The sequence below is a fragment of the Pleurodeles waltl genome, chromosome 6, assembly GCF_031143425.1.
Source record: "Pleurodeles waltl isolate 20211129_DDA chromosome 6, aPleWal1.hap1.20221129, whole genome shotgun sequence".
In the NCBI taxonomy this organism is placed as follows: Eukaryota; Metazoa; Chordata; class Amphibia; order Caudata; family Salamandridae; genus Pleurodeles; species Pleurodeles waltl.
Genome location: NC_090445.1, coordinates 545,518,710 through 545,540,913, shown reverse-complemented (window position 1 = coordinate 545,540,913; position 22,204 = coordinate 545,518,710). Strand labels below are relative to the sequence as shown.

The window sequence follows — 22,204 nt, the reverse complement described above, 5'->3', positions numbered from 1 at the left end:
AATTGGTATCGGGTCCAACCTACCTTAAAACGCAGGAACTGCCTGTGCAAACACAGAATCGGTACATGAAAACATTTGTCCTGCAAGTCGAGAAACACTATCCTACTTTTGAGCTCCAGAGCCGAGATAACATGCATCAGAGAAAGCATCCTCAACTTCTCCTAGGGGAGGAATACATTCAAAATGCTAAGGACCAGAATGGGGCAGAGGCCACTACATTCCCTGGTAATAAAACAGTAATAGCATTCCCGTCCTATCTCATCTCTGAACTCAAATCCACAGCACCTTTCCTCAAAGAGTCAAACTTTTTCTGCAGAATGTGAACCTGGATGTCCGAGGTCACATAAGGGATGGGACGGCAGGGAGACAGAAGTTGTAAAGTGGTGGAAGGTATAGCCTTACTCGACAATTTGCAGGGCCCACCGTTCCATTGTGATGGACTGCCAATGTGTCAAGTGGCGGTGTCCACACCTCCACTCCTCCCATGGGCAGATTCAGACTGTTTTGCAGAAAGGACCAGGGAAGAAGATTGGATTGGTCGTCTATGACGGCCTCTTGAACCGCCACACCCCTTTAGCTCTGAAACTGCTTGTTGGGCTGCTGCACAGGCTCTGAGAGCTGACACTGCCAAAACAGCAGACCTGGGAAGTACCCCTTGAAATTACGGAAGTGTTGCTGAAACTAGAGAGCAGGGAAGTCAGTCCCAAGGTTTGGGACATGACCCATCTTTGCATTAAGCACGCCAGGAAATTAACTCCTTTCTTGCCCAACAGGCAAGGTTCATCAAAACGTGACATCTGTAAGGTTGCCATGTGTATTTTCTGAGCACTCAGAGAAGCACAGCCAAGCGCTGTGGTGGATGGCAATGGAGAGAGCACATGGATCATGCCACTTAATCCACCATATCCAAGATAGAAAGAAGGATTTGCTTATCCCAGTAGGGTCACTATGAGAGGCTGCCTCACTGCTATCTTCATTGTTTTGTTCAGCAATGCTGGGCATCTGGATGGGCTTGAATCAAGCCCAAATGCTCCCCAAGTCTGCCAAAATATTCACTACAAGGTAAAAATCATATTAGTAAACTCTTCATCAGTTGCTGAACTCTATTTGCACACCTGGTCAGAAAAGTGATAGTTCTGAAAGTTCACTAAATCCTGCAGCTGGTCCCAGTGGCGTAAGGACACTGCCAGAAAGATCTTCTGCAGAGGAAACAAGTGACCCAGCACCAGAACAGTAGAATCACAAGTCCTGGAGCGTGCTCTACCCACATCAGGATGCAGAGCCACTTGCAGAAGTTTGGTTAGGGGCCTCTACAGCTTCTTGGAAACTACAGGCAGCTCCAAAGGGGAACCGGAGTGAATTATAACCGGGTGGGCATTCCCCGGCTAAAAGTCACACTCTGCGCTGGGTCACCACCAGGGACTGAAATGTCACTAGAGGAACAAAAGGACTCTGGCTCCAGGGGTAGCACCATGGTCAAATTCAGAACCTCTACCAAATAAAGTTTCAGCATCAATGTGGAGGCTGAGGAGTGAGGCCACTGACTGGATGACCTACCTCTGTAATGGGGACAAAATTAGGAAGGCGAATAGAATCTACTGACAGGTCTCTGTGCTTCTTGATTGACATTTCTTTTTCTCTGGAGGAGTCGAGTGAGCCAGACAGGGAGCTGGTGTGGGAACTTGAACAACACAGCTTTGCTTAGCATTCAACTGAAGACTGCACCATGAACAGCTTGGTATGATACACTTTTAAAGCTTTTGCATGCATGTAGTGCACTTCACACATGAACTACGTACGACCAAGACACAAACACAGCTGTTGCGTGGATCAGAGTCTAGAGACTGACAAATTTAAAATCCTAAAATTTAAAGGGGAGACATCTGTAAAAGAAAAAAACTTGCTTGTGAAAACAAATGGAGGAAAATTCTCTGAGTATGGCAACTCCAGATGCGTGCTGAAGGGAGCATGAAAAAGGAACTGACATAAATGCTCTACATGGCATGATGTGATATCCGGATCGATCCTTGAGTAGAGGTGCCACGTAGTGGCAAAGGAGAGCTATTTCAACTTTCCAGATTCTGTCCAGTGCCAAGAAGGGATTCAAGAGGTAAGTAATCTGAAGGTGGAAGTATCAATCAGAAAGGAAGTGTTTGCACAGCATCTAGAAAAAAAGGCTCCAGTTCAGAAAGATTATGTGACTTACCCCATAAGCATCTGCTCGTGCAATATAGTGCTGTAGATTCACATGCTCTGTATACTTCTGCCATCTAGTGTTGGGTCCGGATGTGTACAAGTTGTTTTTCTTCGAAGAAGCTGTCCAGCGGTAAAGTAGCCCCTCCTATCGGTGATAGTGCACATGGGCATCAACTCCATTGTTAGATTGTTTTCCCGCAGTAGGGTGAGAATGGAGTGTGAATAGAGTGTTAGAAAGAGAAGTCAATGCATTTGAAGTGTAACATATCTATAGTACTGCTACGGTCAAGCGTGTCCAGGGAGGAGGGCGGGCACATGTGAGTCTACAGCAGTATATGTCACAAACAGATGCTTACGGGGTAAGTAATATAATCCGTTCAATGGCATGTGTGGCTGTAGCTACACATGCTCTGCGTAGACTAAGGCAGTGCCCTCCAAAAGCAGTGGCTAACCCATTGGTGTTGCAGTTGTTTGAAAAAAAAAGTACAAAGCACAGCTGGGTCCAACATTTGCTTGCTGTCTTGCAAATACATCCACACAATAGTGTTTAGTAAATGTGTGTGGATTTGACTGCCTTGAAAATGTCAGCTATTGGTAAGTTAGCTAAAAAAGCATTTGATGCACCTATTTTACGAGTTGATTCTGCTCTAGGAGGTATGGGTAGAACTCTTTTAGCTTTAGCATTACAAGAGTAAACACATTTAATTAGCCATCTTGATATACCTGCTTTAGATATAGCCTTCCCTATGTGTGGAGGTGAGAAAGCAACAAAGTTGTTTTGTTTTGCAAAACTCTTTAGTTCTGTCAATATAGTACATTAATGCTCTTTTAACATCTAATGTATGTAGAGCTCTTTCTGCAACTGAATCAGGTTGTGGAAAGAAAACGGGTAATTTAACAGATTACGGTGAAACGTGGAAACAACATGGAAATAATTTTGGGTTGGTACGAAGGACTACCCTATCCTTGTGTATTTTGAAAAAAGGTTCGCTCACGGTTAATGCCTGAAGCTCCCTTACACGTTTTAGTGAAGTGTTTGCTACCAAAAATGCCACTTTACAAGAAATAAATTGGAATGGACAGTTATGTAAAGGCTTAAATGGTGGTCCCGTAAGTCTTAAAAGTAGAATGTTAAAGTTCCACATTGATGCTGGAGATACCCTAGGTGGAATTACTGTTTTAAGACCTTCCATAAAAGCCTCAATGATGGGTATTTTGAACAATGATAAGTGTTGTCTGTTTTCCAGATACATAGCTACTGCTGCAAGATGCAAACGTACTGAAGTGTATGCTAACCAGCAAGTTTGTAAATGAAGTAAGTAGCAAACAATATTTTGAATAGTTGTGTTAAACTGATCAATGTGTTTGTTTGGACAATAAACAAACCTTTTCCATTTAGCTGCATAACATGCTCAAGATGTGGGTTTTCATGCTTCCTTAAGAATGGTCATACATTCTGGAGGTAATTGTAAGTATCCAAACTCTAAGACCTCAGGATCCAAATCGGAAGGTTGAGTTCTTTGGGATTTGGGTATCTGTTCCTTGCTTAAGATGAACCATAGGTATTTCTTTTGACTCTTGTATATGGAGATGTGTAGGTAGGCGTCCTTTAGATCTAGGGTAGCCATGTGATCTCCCTTCTGCAGTAGTAGGATTACACCTTGTAAGTTTGTCATTTAGAAGCGCTGTGTTCAAATGAATTTGTTTATGAACATGAGGCCTAGGAATGGCCTCAAAGTAAGGTCTTGTTTTGGCACCGGGAAATAATGTGTATAGTATCCTGGACCCCTCTCTTGGGTTGGGACAAGTTCTATGGCTCTTTTTTACAGCAGCTCTTTTATCTCTGTGTTCAGCTGTTTTAATTCTTTCCCCTTGAAGGGCCTTGCCCTTGTTTGTCTCTGCTGGGGTTCTTTTGTTCAATTCTATGCAGTATCCATGGTGGGTGATATTTAGGATCCATTTGTCTGTGGTGATGTTCCTCCTTGCCTGGAGGAACCCATTGATTCTCACCCCCACTGGTGTTATGTGTTGGGGTCCTTGGCAGTCATTTGTTTGAAGGCTCCCCTGCCCCTGGGGTTTTGTCCTCTTCCTCATTCTCGAAAGGGCTGTCTTGGTGGATGCTATCACTGTTGATAAGGCTGTGGTTGTGTGACCTGAAAAGAAGACCCCTGTTGCTGCCCTGCACTGAAGGGACTTCTGCCTGTGGGTCTTCTACTGGGTATGCCTTTTTTATGTGTGCCTCTGAACTATATGGCTCCCACAGTTCTTGCTGTCTCATTGTCCTTTTTATTTGCTGTAGGGTATCATCTACAGCTTATCCGAATAGGTTGGAGTTCCCACTTGTGGACTTTTTGGTGCATCCTGCTGAGTAGGTCGGCAAAGTTGTTGTCTGTCCCTGGAAAGTGTTCTGCTAACAAGGGAGTGTGATGTTGAATTGCCCAATGCCATATTATCTGAGACAGTCGAGACAACTGTAGAGTGTGTGATCTCCCCACCCCGTTTCTGCAGGTAAAACATGGTTGTTCTGTTGTTCGTCCAGACTAGGATAATTTCGCCTTCAGGTGAACTTGAAAAGCTTTGAGTGCTAGTCGAATAGCTTGGAGTTCCAAGTAATGAATATGTAGAGCTTAATGTTTGGTGTTCCATAATCCCTGTATTGAGAGATGGTGTAGATGACCCCCCCCACCCCCCCACCATCCTGTGAGAGATGCATCCGCTGGAAGAGTGATCCGGGGAACAAGACAGGGTCTACAAACGGCTGCTCTTTTTTGAGATTTTGTGTGGTCCACCATTGCAGAGAATAGTGAGTGCGGCTATCTACAAACACTAGATCTTGTATCCGATCCTGTGCTTGAGATCATTGCCTCACCAGACACTCCCGCAGCGGGAACATTTGTAGCCGTGCATGTGGCACTATTGCAATATAAGATGTCATCATCCCTAGGACTCTCTGAATTGTCTTTACTGGAATCCGTTGATTGGGGTATACGTGCTGCAGTACAGCTGTTATATTTGGGATTCTGATCTCATTTGGGTAAGCCATTCCTAACTGAGTATTCAGAATAGCTCCTAGATATGGCTGTATCTGATATGGTTGGAGGGTGAATTTCTGTATGTTGATGGTAAATCCTAACTGATGAAGGAGCAGAAGCGTTGTCTGTGTATGGTGTAGACACTGCTGGAGAGAATTGGACTTGATTAGCCAATCGTCTAAATATGGAAATATATGAATGTTTTGTCTGTGTAGACGTGCTGCGACTACTGCAAGACATTATGTGAAGACGTGAAGACACGAGGTGCAGTTGTTACTCCAAAAGGGAGTATTTTGAATTAAAAACGCCTTCCTTGTATGACGAATCTCAGGTTTTTTTCTGTGTGCTGGATGTAAAATATGCATTCTTTAGATCTAATGCAGACATGAAGTCTCCCTGCTGCACTAGAGGTATCACAGCATGGAGGGTGTCCATTAGAAAGTGTTCTGACAAAACGTAGTGATTAAGTGGTCTGAGATGCAGGATTGGTCGAAGTGAACCATACTTTTTGGGAATAAGGAATTATTGTGAATATTCTCCTGTTCTTTTGATGAATAGGAACTAGCTCTATTACTCCCTTTTGAAGGAGAGCCTGTACTTCTTAGTTTAACAGTTGTAGATGTCCTACAGAGAGTTTGTTTTTCTGGGCGGTATGTTTAGAGATGTGTTGATGGGCTCCAGGCAATAACCATGTTGGATAATGTCCAACATCTACTGGTGTGGTACATATTGGTATGTTTTGCCAGCTGGGAAAAAATTGTTGTGGACGTTCCCCGATAGGTGTTATGTGATCAGGAGGAATGAGAAGAGAGTCACTGTTATGATGTGGAAGGGGTGGTACAAGTGGAGGTACCTCTTCCCTGACATTTGGAATTGTTATTATTATATATATATATATATATATATATATATCTATATATATATCTATATCTATATCTATATATCTATATATCTATATATCTATATATCTATATATATATATATATATATATATATATATATATATATATCTATATATATATCTGTAAAATCCTCTAGAATGGGATGACCCCGATTACTGCGAGTTTGAAGAGGACCCTTAGATTTATCAAAGTCATTTTTCGGCTTTTCTAATGTTTGGTCTACTTCAGGGCCGAACAAATGTTCTTGATCAAAAGAAGTATTTAATAGTGTGTGCTGCACCTCAGGTTTAAAACCTGATAAACGCAACCAGGAGTATCTGGGTAGTAGTATACTGATATTTATGCTCCTAGCAGCTGTATTTGTTGCATCCAGAGCACATCTAAACGAGTTATTTAAAATTAACTTGCCCTCCTACACAAATTGTTGTCCCTTCTTCCTAAACTCTTCTGGGAGATATTGAATAAGGTTATCTATCTCATCCTAGTGTGCTCTATCGTATCTTGCTAACAACCCTCGAGTGATAGCAATTCTCCAGTGGTTGGCTGCTTGAACCCCAACCCTTTTACCTGATGCATCAATCAGTTTTGATTCTTTATCTAGAGGAGGTGCTATAGGAAGCTGGCCTGGTGTGTGGTGGACACCTATGGTGTTAATCACCTTATACCAGGTACAGGTATCCCCTATTAGTGAAGTGTAGGCAGTGTCCAAGAAGCCAGGGCTCTTGAGAGGTAGCTGTGGATGAGCAGCCAAGACTTTTCTAGGAGACATGCAAAGCCTATGCAATACCACTATGGTCACACAGCAACTTATCACACATGAAAGAACCCCAGTGTTACAAAAATAAAGGTACTTTATTATGGTAACACAACACTACAATACTTTCAGGCAGTTCCTTCTGACTGGTGGTAAGTACACACTAATCACATACAAATTAGCAATTAGGAAATAGCATATAAACAACAAGCGTTGGAAATATTTAGTGAAAATAGTGAGGGCCCTTAGGGAGGGCGAAACCATATACTAAAATAGTGGAATGCAAAGTTAAATCCCCCACCAAGGATGTGAAGTGGTTAGAGGGGAGCTGGACGAACTAGGAACCCCAAGAGGAGAGTATCTAAGTGAACCCCAGCGACCGGGGAGAGCAGAGGTAAGTACATGGTTTTACCAAGGACTAACTGGAGGACTTAGAAAAAGGATTATGTAAGACAAGAAGAAACCAAAGGTGGATTCCAGCAGAAAAGTACCTGTAAAATGGGGAGATAGAAATCCAGTCCACTATGGAGTGTCCAGTGGGGGCAGGAGCCACCGCCCACCCTTCTGTGGATGCAGAACCAGGTTGATGAAGAAGACCAGCTGTGGAGCCCAGGAGCAGAAGAGGAGTCCTTGGAGCGGTGCAGATGGTGTCCCACGTCTGTTGTCGAATTGCAGATGGTCAGTTGTCTTGGAGAACCTCCACCAAGCCTTAGCAAATGCAAGAGAAGCAAAAGAGGAGTTGCAAGGCTGAAGAGGACCAGCAAGGCACAGGGGACTCAATCCAGGGAGGAAAGTCTGAGGTGACTCTCAGCAGTCGGGAGAGCCAACAGAAGCAGTTGCAGCCCCCACTGGCAGCAGGCACAGTAAGTCACAGTGGGGCCCAGTCAGCACACCTGAAGAGGTGTCCCATGTCGCTGGAGCAGCAGGGAGGAGACTCTGCTTGGCAGGAAGAAGTGCTGGGGGCCGGGGCTACAAAGAGCCTGGAGATCCCTTGGAGCAGGAGCAAACAAGCCTTGGTAGCTGCAAGTTTCGCAGTGCACAGGAGCAATGTCCTGCAAGGGGAGGCAAGGGCTTACTGTCTCCCAAGTTGGAAAGCTGGCAGAGAGACCCAAGAGGACCACTCCAGACCACCACCTGTGATGCAGGATCCACGTGGTTCCAGAGGAGAGCAGATCCACGCAGCCGGTCGTCATTGCAGTTGGTGCCTGCATATGCAGAGGAGTGACTCCTTCACTCCAAGGGAGATTCCTTTTTACTTCTTAGTGCAGGTTGAAGTCTTGCCGACCTCAGAGGATGCACAGCCGGGGAAATGTTGCAGTTGTTGGAAGGAGCCGGTGAAACAATTTTGCAAAGTGGAGTTGTCGCTAAAGTTGCAGATTGTCGGTTCCTGAATAGTCCAGTTGAAGTTCCAGTGGCCAGAAGATTAACTAAACGATGCAGAGGAGTCCTGGAGGAGTCTTGCACATCGAATATGAGGACCCACCCTAAAATGGGGATTAGTCACCTAGTAAAGTGACCACCTATGAGGAGGGAGCTCTGACATCACCTGCCTGACCTGCCCACGTTGATGCTGCCGGGGGCCAATGCACATCTTGGTTTGAAGATGGCAGAATCAAGTGGCCACCTGTAGGCACTCTGGGCGCCACCCCTGGGGTGGTGATGGATAGGGGAGTGGTCACTTACCTTTCCTTTTTCCATTTTCACGCCCGAGCAGGGACCAGGGGTCTCTGAACTGGTGCAAATCGGTTTATGCAAGGAGGGCACCAAATGTGCTCTTCAAAGCAAACTGGTGGCTTGGGGAGGCTACCAGTCCCAAGCCTTATAACACCTATTTCCAAGGGAATGGGTGTTGCCTCTCTCTCCCACAGGAAATCCTTTGTTCTGCCTTACCCTGCTTGAGCTGGTCAAGCAACAGGAAGGCAGAAACTGTCTGAGAAGAGGCAGCAGCACGGGCTGCTTGGAAAACCCCAGAGACTGGTAGGAGCAATACTGGGGGTTCTGTAAGGAGCCCCCAGAGTGCATGGAATCATACAACCAATACTCGCAGCAGTATTGGGTACGATTCTGACATGTTTGATACCAGACATGCCCAGGCTCGGAGTTACAATTATGTAGCTGGACAGTGTCCAGTACACAGGTGAAATGGCTTCCCCGCAATTACAAAGTCCAGTGCAATGGAGTTGGAATTCATAGGGGCACCTCTGCTCATGCAGGGGTGCCCTCACACACAGGTAACTAATGGCAGGCCTGCAGAGACATTTTGCATGGGTTCCCATGGGTGGCACAATAGAGACTGTAGCCCATGGGGAACGCCTGGTGCCTCAATGCCCTGGGTACCTAAATGCCAAATACTAGGGACTTATAAGGGGGCTCCAGTATGCCAATTGTGGGGTGTGCAAAGTCCTAGGCAACCTAGGCAACGAAATTTAGAGGAAGAGAGCACAATCACTTAGGTCCTGGCTAGCAGGATCCCAGTGAAAACAGTCCAAGCATACAGATAGCAGGCAAAAGGTAGGGGGTAAACATGCCAAAAAGAGGGTACTTTCCTACAGATTCATCTCTGGATGTTTGTGAATTACCTTTTTTATGAGTATTAGATACTATCAAGGAGACTGGTGAGATCTGACCTCTTTTTTAATCAGGATTGGAAAGGACAACCTTATACTTTGTCAACTCTAGGTGTAATTATCCTAACACAGACAGGGTCCTTAAAAATATCACCCACACGATGTGTTATACAACCCTTTAACATAGGTAGGTACTGACATGCCCTAATGGTGGAGGAAAGTGTTTCAAATACAAAATCATCCTCTATAGGGTCCTTGTGTAATGGCACCTGATGTGATGTAGATGCCCTAGTTAGTACATCATTAAAAGATGTGGTATCATCTGATGGAGATGGTTTAGCTTTGTATAAATATATGTCTGTATCCCCTGGTGAGTCAAGATCATTATGTGTCCAAGAGGTGTAAGGGGGGCTGTTGTACGTCATCATCACCCCCTTGATCTTCTACATAGGACCGTGGAGCTCCTTGTGGAGTTCTCACTATTATATATTTTAAGTCTGAGTGGGAGTTATGTAAAGATGGAGGTGGAGGGGAGGGTGGTAAAGGCTGAGGAATTGGAATGGTGGCCATGTCCTTTTTCTTAGGAGGTGTCAGTAAATCGATGGCCTCCTCAAACAAAGACGGACGTTTAGTTTGAGGTGGTGTCAGCTTTGATGATTTAGCAACGATCCAACCAGTATTGGGTTGAACATGAATTGTCTTTTGTTTCGGATCGAGTTTATCTGCCATAGTCTGTAAAATAGACTCGGGTGCCGAAACAGTCAATGTTGATCCATGTGTCAAAACATTCGGTGCCAAAGAGGTCTTTATTTTCGGTGCCGAAATGGTTGGTGCTGATTTTGTCGAAACCGAAGACAACATTAGTTGGTTTGGCGTCAAACCCTTTGGACCCAGTACATGGGCTGGAGCTTTAGGCTTAGCCTTCGGTGTCAAGCCAGAGGGCGGGGCACGCTTGGCAGTTGGTGGGTGCCTACCATGGCCTGACACCAGTGGTGGCCCAGCAGCCTTATGTTCGGTTGGTTCTGAATGTTTCTTGAGTAAGACTTGGGCCTTTGTACTCACTGCGTGATAGGCCGATGTTGTTTCTTGCGTGTGCACAGTGGAGTCGTGAATGGAGAAGGCCTCCTCCTCTGCAGCAGAAGCTTCATGTAGCTCTTCATGCGGGTCGATGTCTTGGATACCGAACACGAGCAGTGCTGCCTCCAAATCTTTACACTGCATTTCTTTTCTATGTGCCCGACAATGAAACAGCGTCTTCTTTGATTGAAACGATCAACAGACCTCATAACTCTTCTCGTTGTGGACAGGAGCTAAGCAAAGGTTGCAAACCGAGTGGAGGGGTGCGTGTGGATATCTGGTGTGACACCTTGGACAAAATCCAACGGGGGCCCGTTCCATTAGCAGCGCATTCTCCTTATGCACCAAACTGTGATAAGTAAGGGAGTCTAACCGGGCAAGGCCCAGAGGCCGGGAACTAAGCTTGTCGAACCGACAAAGTGTGATTTTCTTTCTGTTTTCGATAGGAGTGAATAAGACGGGTACGAAACAATACTGACAAGTATAGAAAGGTATTTTAACCCAAAGGGAGCCCGAGGCGATCTCGACCCGGAGCACCGAAGAACACGTCAGAACCAGATGGCGGAAAGAAAACAATCTAAAAACAATCAATGCTCATGTGCATTATCACAGAGAGGAGGGGTCACTTTACCTCATGACTCCAACAGCGTCTTAGGAGAAAAACAACTTGTGCTATTCCGGACCCAACATAATATGGCAGAAGTATGCAGAGCACGTGTATCTACGGCCGCACATGCCATCGAACAGTGACTTCTCACTGTAAAATGTTCATTTTAGGGCTGGTTTTGAATATTCATTTCAGCATGAGTCACATTACAAACCTTCACAAGGGCAATCATCAAAGACAAAAAGTAAGCAACCATCTCTGGCCACTTGTCTTCTGGTCAATGAAGCCTTCTTAATGCTCGATTTCCCAAACTGCAGGCAAAAGCATGATTTCCCAGAATAATTAACTGTAAGAACAGTAACTTATTTGCAAAAATGCCTTCACCACTAGTGATACAACAACAGGATGTATACTTTTCACTATCTGCCAAAAAATAAAAGATTTAGTTTCACATTTGGATCATGCAATTAAGACATTGCATGTCTGCATCTTTTGTTCAAAACATCGTTAAACGTGTTGATTCCAGCACGGATCCCATATTTTCAACATATTTCACTCAACTATGAATAAATCTTTAAATAGTAAACAATGCACCTAAATGATGTATGCTGTACTGTCTCAAAATGCCTTCATGGCCACTGGCCATTAAAGTACTTCAGCAAACACAAGACAAAGAAATATTCCTCATACAACATTCTGCCATCAACATATTTTACCTGCGCCAGAACCCCTGACTGAATCTGTAGTGGTTGTGCAGCTGGTGCTTGAGGAACCATAGGGAGAGTGTTGTCCATTCTTACTGGGAAACCAGAATGCTTTGTGGTCGCTTGAAGCCCTGAAGAAAAAACAATCATTTAATGGACATGCTGCTGCATAGTGTCACTCATAATAGGAAAAAAAAGTGAGGTCCGGAACACTTGCAAATAGATTAACTATGCATACGGCTAATCATTAAAAAAAAAAAAAATGTCAAAAAACCTCTTCCAATCAGTGTAACAGAGAGAAAAAAATAAGGCAACAATATCAGACTGAATGAGCGAGCAGAACCCAGTAGCAGCAGAAAAGGTAGGTTTGAAAGCCAAAGCTACCATTAGACACTGCATGAAAGTTTTATGGTACTATTGGCAAATGATGCAAGGAAAGGCCACATTGCCTTTATTGAACAATGTTTTAGTGTACCAAAGGAGAAACCCTAGTCTACAAAACAGATTGGAAAAAGGCAAAATGGCCCACCTACTTCCAATGAAAGATAAAGGATGAAAATACTTTTACCGTACAAAGAGTGTGTTCTCACAAAGAGATGTGGCACCTCTTATGTACAAATACATGCATCACAAGAAGTAATCGGTACAGAATATTAGAATTCATATGTCGGACCTAGGTATTATTGATCTGGTCCTGGGTCTACATGCGTTTCAAGTACACTTCAGCCCTGCTCTGCTTTGTGGCCGTCTTTGGTCCATATATTATAAACGTGCCCCTTGAAAGATTAGAAAATGTTAAGACTCAGTGGTGATATAACTATGGCTACTGAACATCTTGGAGCCCACTCAGACTAGTAATATGATTAAGGTTGTTATTAAAGCTATTTACACCCATGTTTTTGGGGGTTTACACACGCCTTCCCATAAGCAAAAATTGTGCCAGAAGGGCAGTTTATACATTCACGAATTACAATGTGACAAACAGCCCAATTTATAGTTTCCATAATGGTGAAAAAGCAGAAATGGATGTACGTACCGCTAAAACAGAGGTGCAGACCCAGGAAAAATCACATTAGCCAGCATACAAAAATGGCACACTTCTGTATTTCAAAAAGAAATTCTAAGCAGTTGACAAAAATGTTTTAATCCAATTCCAGTTATCTTTAGCTACTTATCTTCCCACACAGTAAAAGAGTACATACTGTACTTATGTTCTTCCTTGCAAAAACATTTCAGTGAGAAGCTACAATTTCAATTCTTCATCTAGTATTAAGATGTATTCCTTATTCGCTTACATAAACCTGAAAATCACTAAAAATAGTCTCGTAAATTTGAAGCAGCTTCGTAAGGGTTGTAATAAGTAGTACGTGAAATTATATACATTTATATCAATAAGATATTGGGATGCACAATGCTATAACAATTCTGAAGAGACAAAAAGCTGACATTGTAGTATTAATGAAATGTATAACTGATTCCAAACAAATGATTTAGGACTGAATTAAGGAATATTGTAAAATATGAAGTGATATCTTTGTGAGAACACTCTCAAGAACTTGTCAGTACCTTAAATAAACTGTCAGCTTTCATTTAAATCAGTCAGAACGTTCAAACACCAGCTGAAAACTGTGCAAACATCAACATGAATTCCTTCTTTCTAGCAAGGCCCCCACTGCCCTTATTTATAAAAAAAAAAAAAAAAAAAAATGTGTTTTAATTTGGAAAGGACTGTGTTCTACACGATAGTGTCTAGGATTGAGTTACACAGACATTCCAGATTATTACGACATCTGACAAGATGTAGCACTGTTTACAGTAGTACAAATACACAACTTAAAAATATGCTAAGAAAACTATGCAGGTAAAGTGATGTGAAAGAATGGACTACCAGAAAGAGCCGAGTATGGCCGAACTGACGAAGATGGCGGGTGTGAGCTAACTTCGCTCTGCGTGGCCCCTGCATTTTCCTGCACCATCCTGGTGAACTTCAGCTGCTCAGTCTTCCGTAATACGGTGAACATCCGAACACCCAGTTGTTGACAGGCCACTCGTGTATTCAGTGAAAGCGTGCAGATCAGGTGGATCGCAGTCGGCGAGTTGAGCGTGGTTAGTATGGAGCTGATGTCAAAGCACGCAGAGAGTGGAAGCTCTGCAGAAAGGCTGCTTCACGACTTCGATGGACTACATAAGGTGGGTGTTGAAGACTTGCTATCTCTGCGCCTGGCCACGGGACCTGGGTAGGGGTGGGCCGCCTGGCACTGAGTATCCACGACCCATGTGCAGCCCTGCCAACTACCACGCATCAAGCGTAACACTGAAGCATTTTAATGGGGTTGTCCGCATCACTGCAGTCAAATGCATTATCAGGCATTTTAGCGACTTGACCATCTGAACACACTGAGCCTGGGTGAATTAAAGTAGGTAGTTTACAGTTACCGCAAACACGGAGCCCGTGCTGCATTTTAGCAGTGGAGAATGACTTTACGGCCCTGAAAAAACAGCAGATACGTCGGCTTCGTGACTAGTGTTGCTTAAGTTTTAAACAGTAAGGCAAGATCGTGTGGAAAGAAAATGCATCATGTACTGCCCTCATGTGGCAACATCAATAATATACTGTCTACTACACGGAAGTGATTTGGAAAGCCAGTAATGTTAAAAGGTAATTGTATAGCGCACAATCTACCACGTACATGCCTGCTTTCTACTTGTCAATTATAGATTCGACTTGTGACTTAATTGCTTGTGAACTTTAACCATTATGCAGGATATTTGTGTGTCAATTTCCTGCCCGCCCGGGCCGCCAGGAGTTACTGCTGCCACCCAGTGCCAATTAAAATTATAGGAGAACACAGTTCAACCTCCTGACTGTGACACACGTGCTGTTTTCCTGTCGTGGGAGGTTTCCAGGTGTTGTGTCCAGTCATGGTGAGAGTCTGAGGCTGAATTTCTTGTGTGTACAGGAGAATTCAGGTAACGATAAAAATGTTAAGATAACTCTGGTGAATAATGTTCTAGTGGAGCGATATCAGTGTTTAGTTTCCTAGCAGTTTTCACTCATCATAAAGTAGCACAGATGTTTAATATGCCTGCTGAAAAGAACATGAACAACTTATTCACAGAACTGTATTTTATGAAAATAGCTGTGAGTTACTGCTTTTGTCACAAATTCTTTTGTTACTTGTGGAACTTCTAGAATGACACCAGGTGCTAAACTGAGGGGATCAAGGGTGCTTTAAAAAAATAACATTAGTTTTAGAGTATGATCAGGTTACAGGAGCACTAGCTTAAGTGCCATTCCGTTTCTGTTGCTTTGCAGCAGTTTTAAAATCTTCTTGGAGTTTCTCGTTGCTCAAACGGGTGTAATTTCTGATATTTAGAAGTTTCACTCGACTTCATTGCTAGCTTTTGCTTGAGAGAACGTGTCAGTCACTGAAATATCACTCATAATTACAATATAATTATGAAAATGTCACACACAGCAATATGAAACCTTCGCCGCCGCCGCCGCTATGCCTGTGCACTCGGCAGGCCGGGCGGATGCATGGCTTCTTCTGGGTGTGATGACTGACCTCCCATAGCTGCGATCTCCTGCTCTAGAAGCGGCAACGCCAGAGCTGTGGACAATCCTATCCTAATTAATGGGTAGTTGCCCTGGAGGATATTACACCCACAGCCCCTCCTAGAGGCGCAGACTGGGCTCCAGCGCCTTTGGCACAGAGGATATTAACTTTCTCCTCCCTCCTTCACCAGATACCTGGGTGGGAGACAGCAGCGCAGGGACTAAGCCGCAAATCTTAGACCCGACAGGGCTGTGTAGAGCAGGGTAGGGCAGGCAAATCGAAGGGCTGGGTGTGACCACTCAGGGCCCCGTTAGAGATGAGAGGCAAACTAAGACCAAGGATAAGCTGCAAACCAGATGGGGGATGGAGAGGGGTGTTAGGTGGGGGGAAGGGAGGACAGGAAGCAGTGCATTCTGGATAAATTCGCCTAGGCGGTCAGAGCCACTACCTGCTGTGCACAGCACATAACTGGCAATTTACATGCTGTCCTACATACTGGGGAAAGGGCAACAGACACAGTGGCAATCGTGGAGGGGTAGTGGGCGCAAATATGCTCCTGCTCCAAAAAGGCCTGTGACAAGCAGCCGACAGGGTCACCAAGGCAGAGGGCAGGATCTCAGAATTAGAACAATCCTGAAAACGCTGCAACAATCCCTTACTAAGATGATGAGGACGACCAGAGAATTGGCTATTCTAGTGGAGGATGCCAAAGTGAGGGTCGGCAGAAATAATCTGCGCTTTATGGGCTTCCCTAGGGCTGTGTAGACACCTCCCCCGAGAAATGTCTTGCGCGCGGGCTACAAAGCCGTTTGCTGCCCGGTGAATTATCACCCTTGGATCATCGAACTGATGCACATAGCGATCGGCCGCTACCCTCTGCCCGGGCATTGCCCACATCACATGATCGCGAGATTAAACAACTATCATGATCCTGACACAGTTCTGCTCTAGGCCCGAACTCAGACTGACCTGGCATTTGGCTCCCAAAAGGTTTTATTTCCGGACTGCACATGCCTGGTGTAACGGGGAATTTTTCACTGAGACTCAACGGAAGTTTAGGACCTTGGGCTACATGCTTCTCTACCCAGCCACACTCAAAGTGTTCAATCCGGGCCACATGTTCTTCTTTGAATCGCCAGGAGAGGTCTGGGAGTGAATACAGGAGACACTACCACCGCTACTTATTGTGATGCAGCTCCCAGAGGCAGGCCTCATTGCCTGGGCTGGGGCTCAAGGAGCGCCACTTTATCCCTGGACTCACATAAGAGGTAGACATGGATCATGAACCAAGAGGCTGCTGAGGGCAGCCCCGGGGAGCACTGCAAGCCCCTCTAGACAGGATGAAACAACAGAAGGAGAGGGGGATGATGCAAGTGGATCAGAGGCTCCTGTAGTAAGACACTACTGCTTCAATGATGATCACGATGGCCACAGGCTCAGCCCCACACTGACTGCAAAGCGTGGTAGCTGGGTGTGGCGAAACGTATACAATCAGGCATTATGGTCATGAGACCTTTTGATCACGCTGAAATCCATGCCTTGGACATTTGGGGGGCTCCAAGGACGACCCTACATTAGTGGCCTCTTCACCCCTTTACCTGTTATGCGTTTACCTAGCGACAGTTAGCACGTTTAGGTTCCACGTGGGTTTTAGGGGGCATTTTGAGGGGATGGAGAAGGAGCTATTCAATTAGCTTCTTCCAGAAACCTTTAAGTAACTGGAATAGTGAGGAAACTTCTGCCTACATGACCCCTTGGGTATGCTACTATAGTTGGTAAGTGAACTTTCAAAAAGGCATAGGTCACTTTGTTGTCCAGTGAGTGAGTTAGGTATCTGGTGACTGTAGTCTGCTGCACCCTGTTTTTGAACAAACCAGACTTTTGGCACCACCTTGTGTAGTTTTCCCAGTTGATGGTTTAACTTTTTCTTGTAATTGGCATTCAAGCTTCCCTTAGAACTTCCACAACTCTCTCTGAAATGTCTGGATTCTATGTCCTTAGGAGCCATGCAGCTAAGCTCAGAGTATTAGGCTCTGGGTGCAGAACTACTCCCCTTCTGTATGGATGGCAAGTCATGCGAGACTGGTAGCTTTTGCATGTTGTCCTGTGCTATCTCTATTAGGTCTGAAAACCTCGAATGACTTGCCCATTGGGGGGCAATCATGATTAATGTCATGTGCAACTGTTGCACTTGTTTATTACTACCGGTATTAGAGGGATTGTTGGAAAACTGTATGCACATTCCCTGACCAGGCAATCGACAGGGCATTCCCCTGGGAGTGGCAGTGTGGATGCTTGGACACTACGTTTTGGGCATATCGCATTCTGTGATGCTGCAAACAGGTCTCTATGTGGTGTCCCCCACAACTGAAACCCTTTTTCAACAATTCTTTAGTTTGGTTCCCATTTGTGGGATATGGTTGCTTGCCTGATGAGCTTGTCCACTTCCACGGTGTCCACTCCTGGAAGGTGAACTGCTGTTTGTTTTATCTTACTTCGGATTGCCCACCTCCAGATTTCCTGTGGTAGTTTTAATAGGGCCAAGCATTTTGTACCTCTCTAATAGCTGAAGTAAAACGTTGTTTTGTTGGCCATCTGTATTTGCATTTAAGTTTCCCATACTTGTGTCTGAAACGCTTTTACTACTGAGAAGATAATCTTTAGATCTAGTTTATTAGTGTCCTGGGGTGCTTCTTCCGGTTTCCAGACCCCTCTGATGCACAGTCTCCCCAAGGTTTTGGAACCTGAAGGGTTCTTTCTTCTTCAATTTTCCTTTGGTCGACGAGTGCTTTGGCAACAAGACAGTCTTTGAGGGTTCACAATCTAAAGGCCTCGGTTCGGTTAACCCTGTTTTTATGGGTTTTTCCCTGTGTCTATTCCCGGTTAATGTCGATTATCTCCACCTCAACACTGGAGCCTTCTCCTTCATTGCACTCAGCAACATTATCCTCCTTCTCACTCAACAGAGGTCCCGCAGTGATGAGCTGCTCTTCTGGGCCTCCGTGGCATAGTGTTCCTATCTCTGCTTCTCTCTAGCTTCTAGTGTTTTCAGTTTGAATTCGACACACAAAGCACTCGGGAGCTGTGGTCCCTTGGCAAGCAGAGTTTGCAAACCTGGTGGTTGTCTCTCTGAAAGAAAACTAAAGGGCATGTTCTCCATAGCCACCAGTGAAAATGTTTCTTTGGTTGTGGCATTCCCAGACCTTCCCTATGTGGCTGTTTACTTGCCCCATCTATTCTTCGATGTTTTCCGAAGGATACCTTAGAGTATAGGAGAAGAGGATAACTCATATCCACTATCATATTGAATGTAGGTTATAACATCTGGAACTGTATGACACCATCATATTTTCCTCTTTTCTTTCGATGTTGGGAGAGCACTCAGCCGTAGGTTCCAGGCTGAAAGGTGGAAAAAAAAATATCTGAAAATGGCTACCACACACAGGGGCTTCTGGGGCAAGCGTCTGAACTAAGGAGAGGTAAGGACAAGGCACCAAATGTTAACAACAGACAACGCCCTGCAGCGTGAAAGAGGACAACAAGAGGAGAATTCCGGACCTAACCACTAGATTGCAGAATTATGAACAGCACATAAATGCAGAAAAGATTTACGCTGAAAAACCCAACTATTCAATTTTAGAATTGTGTCTCTTAAAGGCATTTTGTTGTGGAAAAATGGGAAAGAGGCTCCTTACAAACGTAAATATATTCTAGTGTGGTGGATATCATTTGTGGCATTGCTGATGGCATCCAAATAGCTCTTCTGTTTAGCAGCAGTCTTTGAAACACAGGAATTTTGACAAAATCTTATCCCCACAAGTGTGTTCAATTATATTAAGTTCATAGTTTCATGAAGATTTTCTTGACCAAGATCTACCTCGCCATAAATGTTGTTTACATGAATCTGTCACTATCGCGAGAGGGCTGTAACCACAACTAAAGCCCCTGCTAACCTTAAATGCCTAGGCTTGCCTAGAAGGATCTGCACTGCCAATTCTAGCTGCACACTGATAGCCTGAAAAGAGGAATGCACTTGCTCACTGATTTGTAAATGGTTTATAAATCAAGCATTTTCACTCAACTGAATGTTGTCCTAGCTCAAACCAATCTTAAATGATGTGTGGAAAAAAGGTTTTTAATCAAATATATTATCTATAACAAAACACACTGGCTACATTTGATCTGCCCACTCATTGCTTGATTTAGTTAAAAAATGCTAATTATTTTAAACCATGTGAAAAAGAGAAGACAAACCCTAGTTAAACGCATTATTAAATCATATCCATTAACTGTTGTCCATGCACAGACTGTGGATAACTTTTTTGATGTTCATGAACAATAAAACAGTCAGTTGACCTACCTTGAAAAGTGGGCGGGCAAACAATGAAGGTCTGCTGAAAAGGATCGGTCTGTGCACAAAGCTGTGTTGTTGCAGGTTGCAGTGATACGCTTTGTTGTGCCACTCCAGGAGCTGCTGACGGCGCATACAGGGCAGGCTGGTAGTTCAGCAGGGAGACATCGGAATTTGCCAGAGAAAGGGTGGCGGCAGCTGTTGAGCTCGATGCCAAAACACTGGCCTGAGAAGAAAAACGTATGAGCTGCACATACTCACTCCATCTACATGCGAGGCATCCACATTTATAAAAAGCAAATGCAGGTAAATGGTTTATGTAGAATACAAATGTTGAATAGTTGGAGAAACAGAGGCAGCCCATTTCTGTCAATGCGGCCCAGTCCCATCCTTGTGCTTATGCATCAGGATTAGCAGGACATAATCACATTTTAACTTAAATGTTGCAACCAAGTAGCAAATACCAGTTTTCAATTTGTCTCCCTGTGTGATGTCTTTTGTAATGTTTTGTTGGTATATGATAGCTGTTTTTCTTAAAAATTAACAGGACTTATGTCTTGTATTTATGATGCTCGTAATTGGGATTAGGTGCCACAAAACAAGCTGTCATAGTAAGGTTTATTCAAGCACAGTTCTGACAGCAGACATGTTATTTTCACCCCCCACCGGCTTACACATAAAATACCCACTGAAGGACAGAAACAAATAAGAGTTTGCATTTTTTACGTATTCAATCAGTTACGCAATAACAGAAAAAGCCAAACCTGAGAATATTTTCAAATAGGTCAATGTGCTTTGATTTTCACTAACCTTTTCACAGCTGTCAATTAAACCCTCACCATTTTACTCAGTGGTGACTTTTTAAAAAAATAATATTTTATTGCGCTTTAACATAGACCGGCCGAGGCCGGTATAATACAGCTAACGTTTGTGGTAACACGATTTATAACAGTAACAAATCAAGCATCTGTAGCCACCCAATCCCCACCCCTATCCCTCTGCCGACCCCAGGAGCCCTAAATCACATTATGTAAATCTGGTTGTAATTCCCAACCACGTCATGAAGTACAATAATTCCTGATCTCTCACGTACGGGAGGCAAAACTATGTGCCTGTATTCGGCCTATCTGCCATATTTTGAAATGTTTGTGTGGGCACACCCCCCCCCCTTGCCAACATTTACTGGTATTTCTAGCCCCATGCCGTAATCCAGGCCTCATTTCCACTCATTCATAGAGGGTGCACTATCTGACGTCCATGCCGAGCTATGTCCCTCTAAGGAGTGTCCGCTTGTATTTGCTATTCCCTAAGCTGTCAGATGTGCAATAAGATCAGTCCAGGGCTTAATGGAATGATCCATGAAAGTACTTTACTAAAGCAGCCAGTGACTCCAGAAATGATCCAGTGTAGGACATTCCCATACGGTATGCATAAACGTGCCATCTGCTGTCTGACACCGGAGGCACAGTGGGGATGCTGCCACCCCCATTCACCACAAGTAATGCTTTCTGTAGTAGACCCTGTGTAGGTACTTTAATTGGATCAGATGAAGGCATGCCGAGATGGCAGCGTCCTGTGGCTCCTGCACTGCCTCAGTCCAATCGTCATCATCCAAGGTGTCAACGTCAGTCTCCCAGGATCGCCGGAGAGCCGTGGGTGTGTGCTGTTGATTACTAGGGAGCTGTATATTTTGGGGATTTTGTGATCTCCAGGGTCGTCCACCAAGAGTTTGCCCCTCTAAAGGGTTAAACTGAGGCAACATGTCCATATATGTAACGTAAGGAGTGATGGTGTGTCTCAATTACAAGTATCAATGGAATTGGATGCAATGTAATTGATAATCCTGCTGAAGTCCCTAGAACGATTTCAGAACTGTATCATCCATGACGTCGCACAGGGTTGACATGCCGATTGTTTCCCACTTCCCAAACCCCTCAATCTGGTCCACCTGTTGCAGGACTGTGGCATGCCATAAGGGAGTCATCTCAGTTAGTCCCACCAACCCATGCTTTGTAGTATACTTCGTCAAGTGTTGATGACAACCTGTGTTGCAGAGGGAAGTTGATCAGTTTTCATATTACTATATTGGTATTCAAGTAGTGGTGTGTTGCCCATAGCCCATCTCTCAGTTGCATATGCGGGGTCGCCGTAATGGCGACACCACCAGTCATTGATTCTTAATTGCGAGGCTGCGTAGTAAAAGTACAGGTCAGCAGAGGCAATTCCTCCTCTATAGGTAGATTAAAAGCGGGATATGGCGTACGAATAGTTTTGAAACAGATATAACATTCTTGGAAGGGAAACCATCTTGAAGATTGTTCATTGGCCCGTCCACAATAAAGCAAGGACTGACCATGCCCTACTTTCATCCTGTACTCTGACCACCGCAGGTTCAGTGTTTCTAGCCCAGGACCACTCCCTATTATGTGATAAGTGCAACCCGAGGTAATTAGG

At 44.4% G+C, this 22,204-nt stretch overlaps 1 protein-coding gene across 8 annotated transcripts in view; it reads right to left on the bottom strand.

The window, feature by feature from the left end:
• Positions 1-22,204, bottom strand: part of HIPK1 (homeodomain interacting protein kinase 1) — a 504,680-nt gene that overhangs the window by 93,238 nt on the left and 389,238 nt on the right. For all 8 annotated transcript variants that reach the window (XM_069238726.1, XM_069238723.1, XM_069238721.1 and 5 more), the window contains 2 exons: positions 19,760-19,976; positions 11,852-11,970 (listed from right to left, as the gene is read on the bottom strand). In XM_069238726.1, the coding sequence (XP_069094827.1) occupies positions 11,852-11,970; positions 19,760-19,976 (336 nt within the window). The remainder of the gene's footprint in view (positions 1-11,851; positions 11,971-19,759; positions 19,977-22,204) is intronic.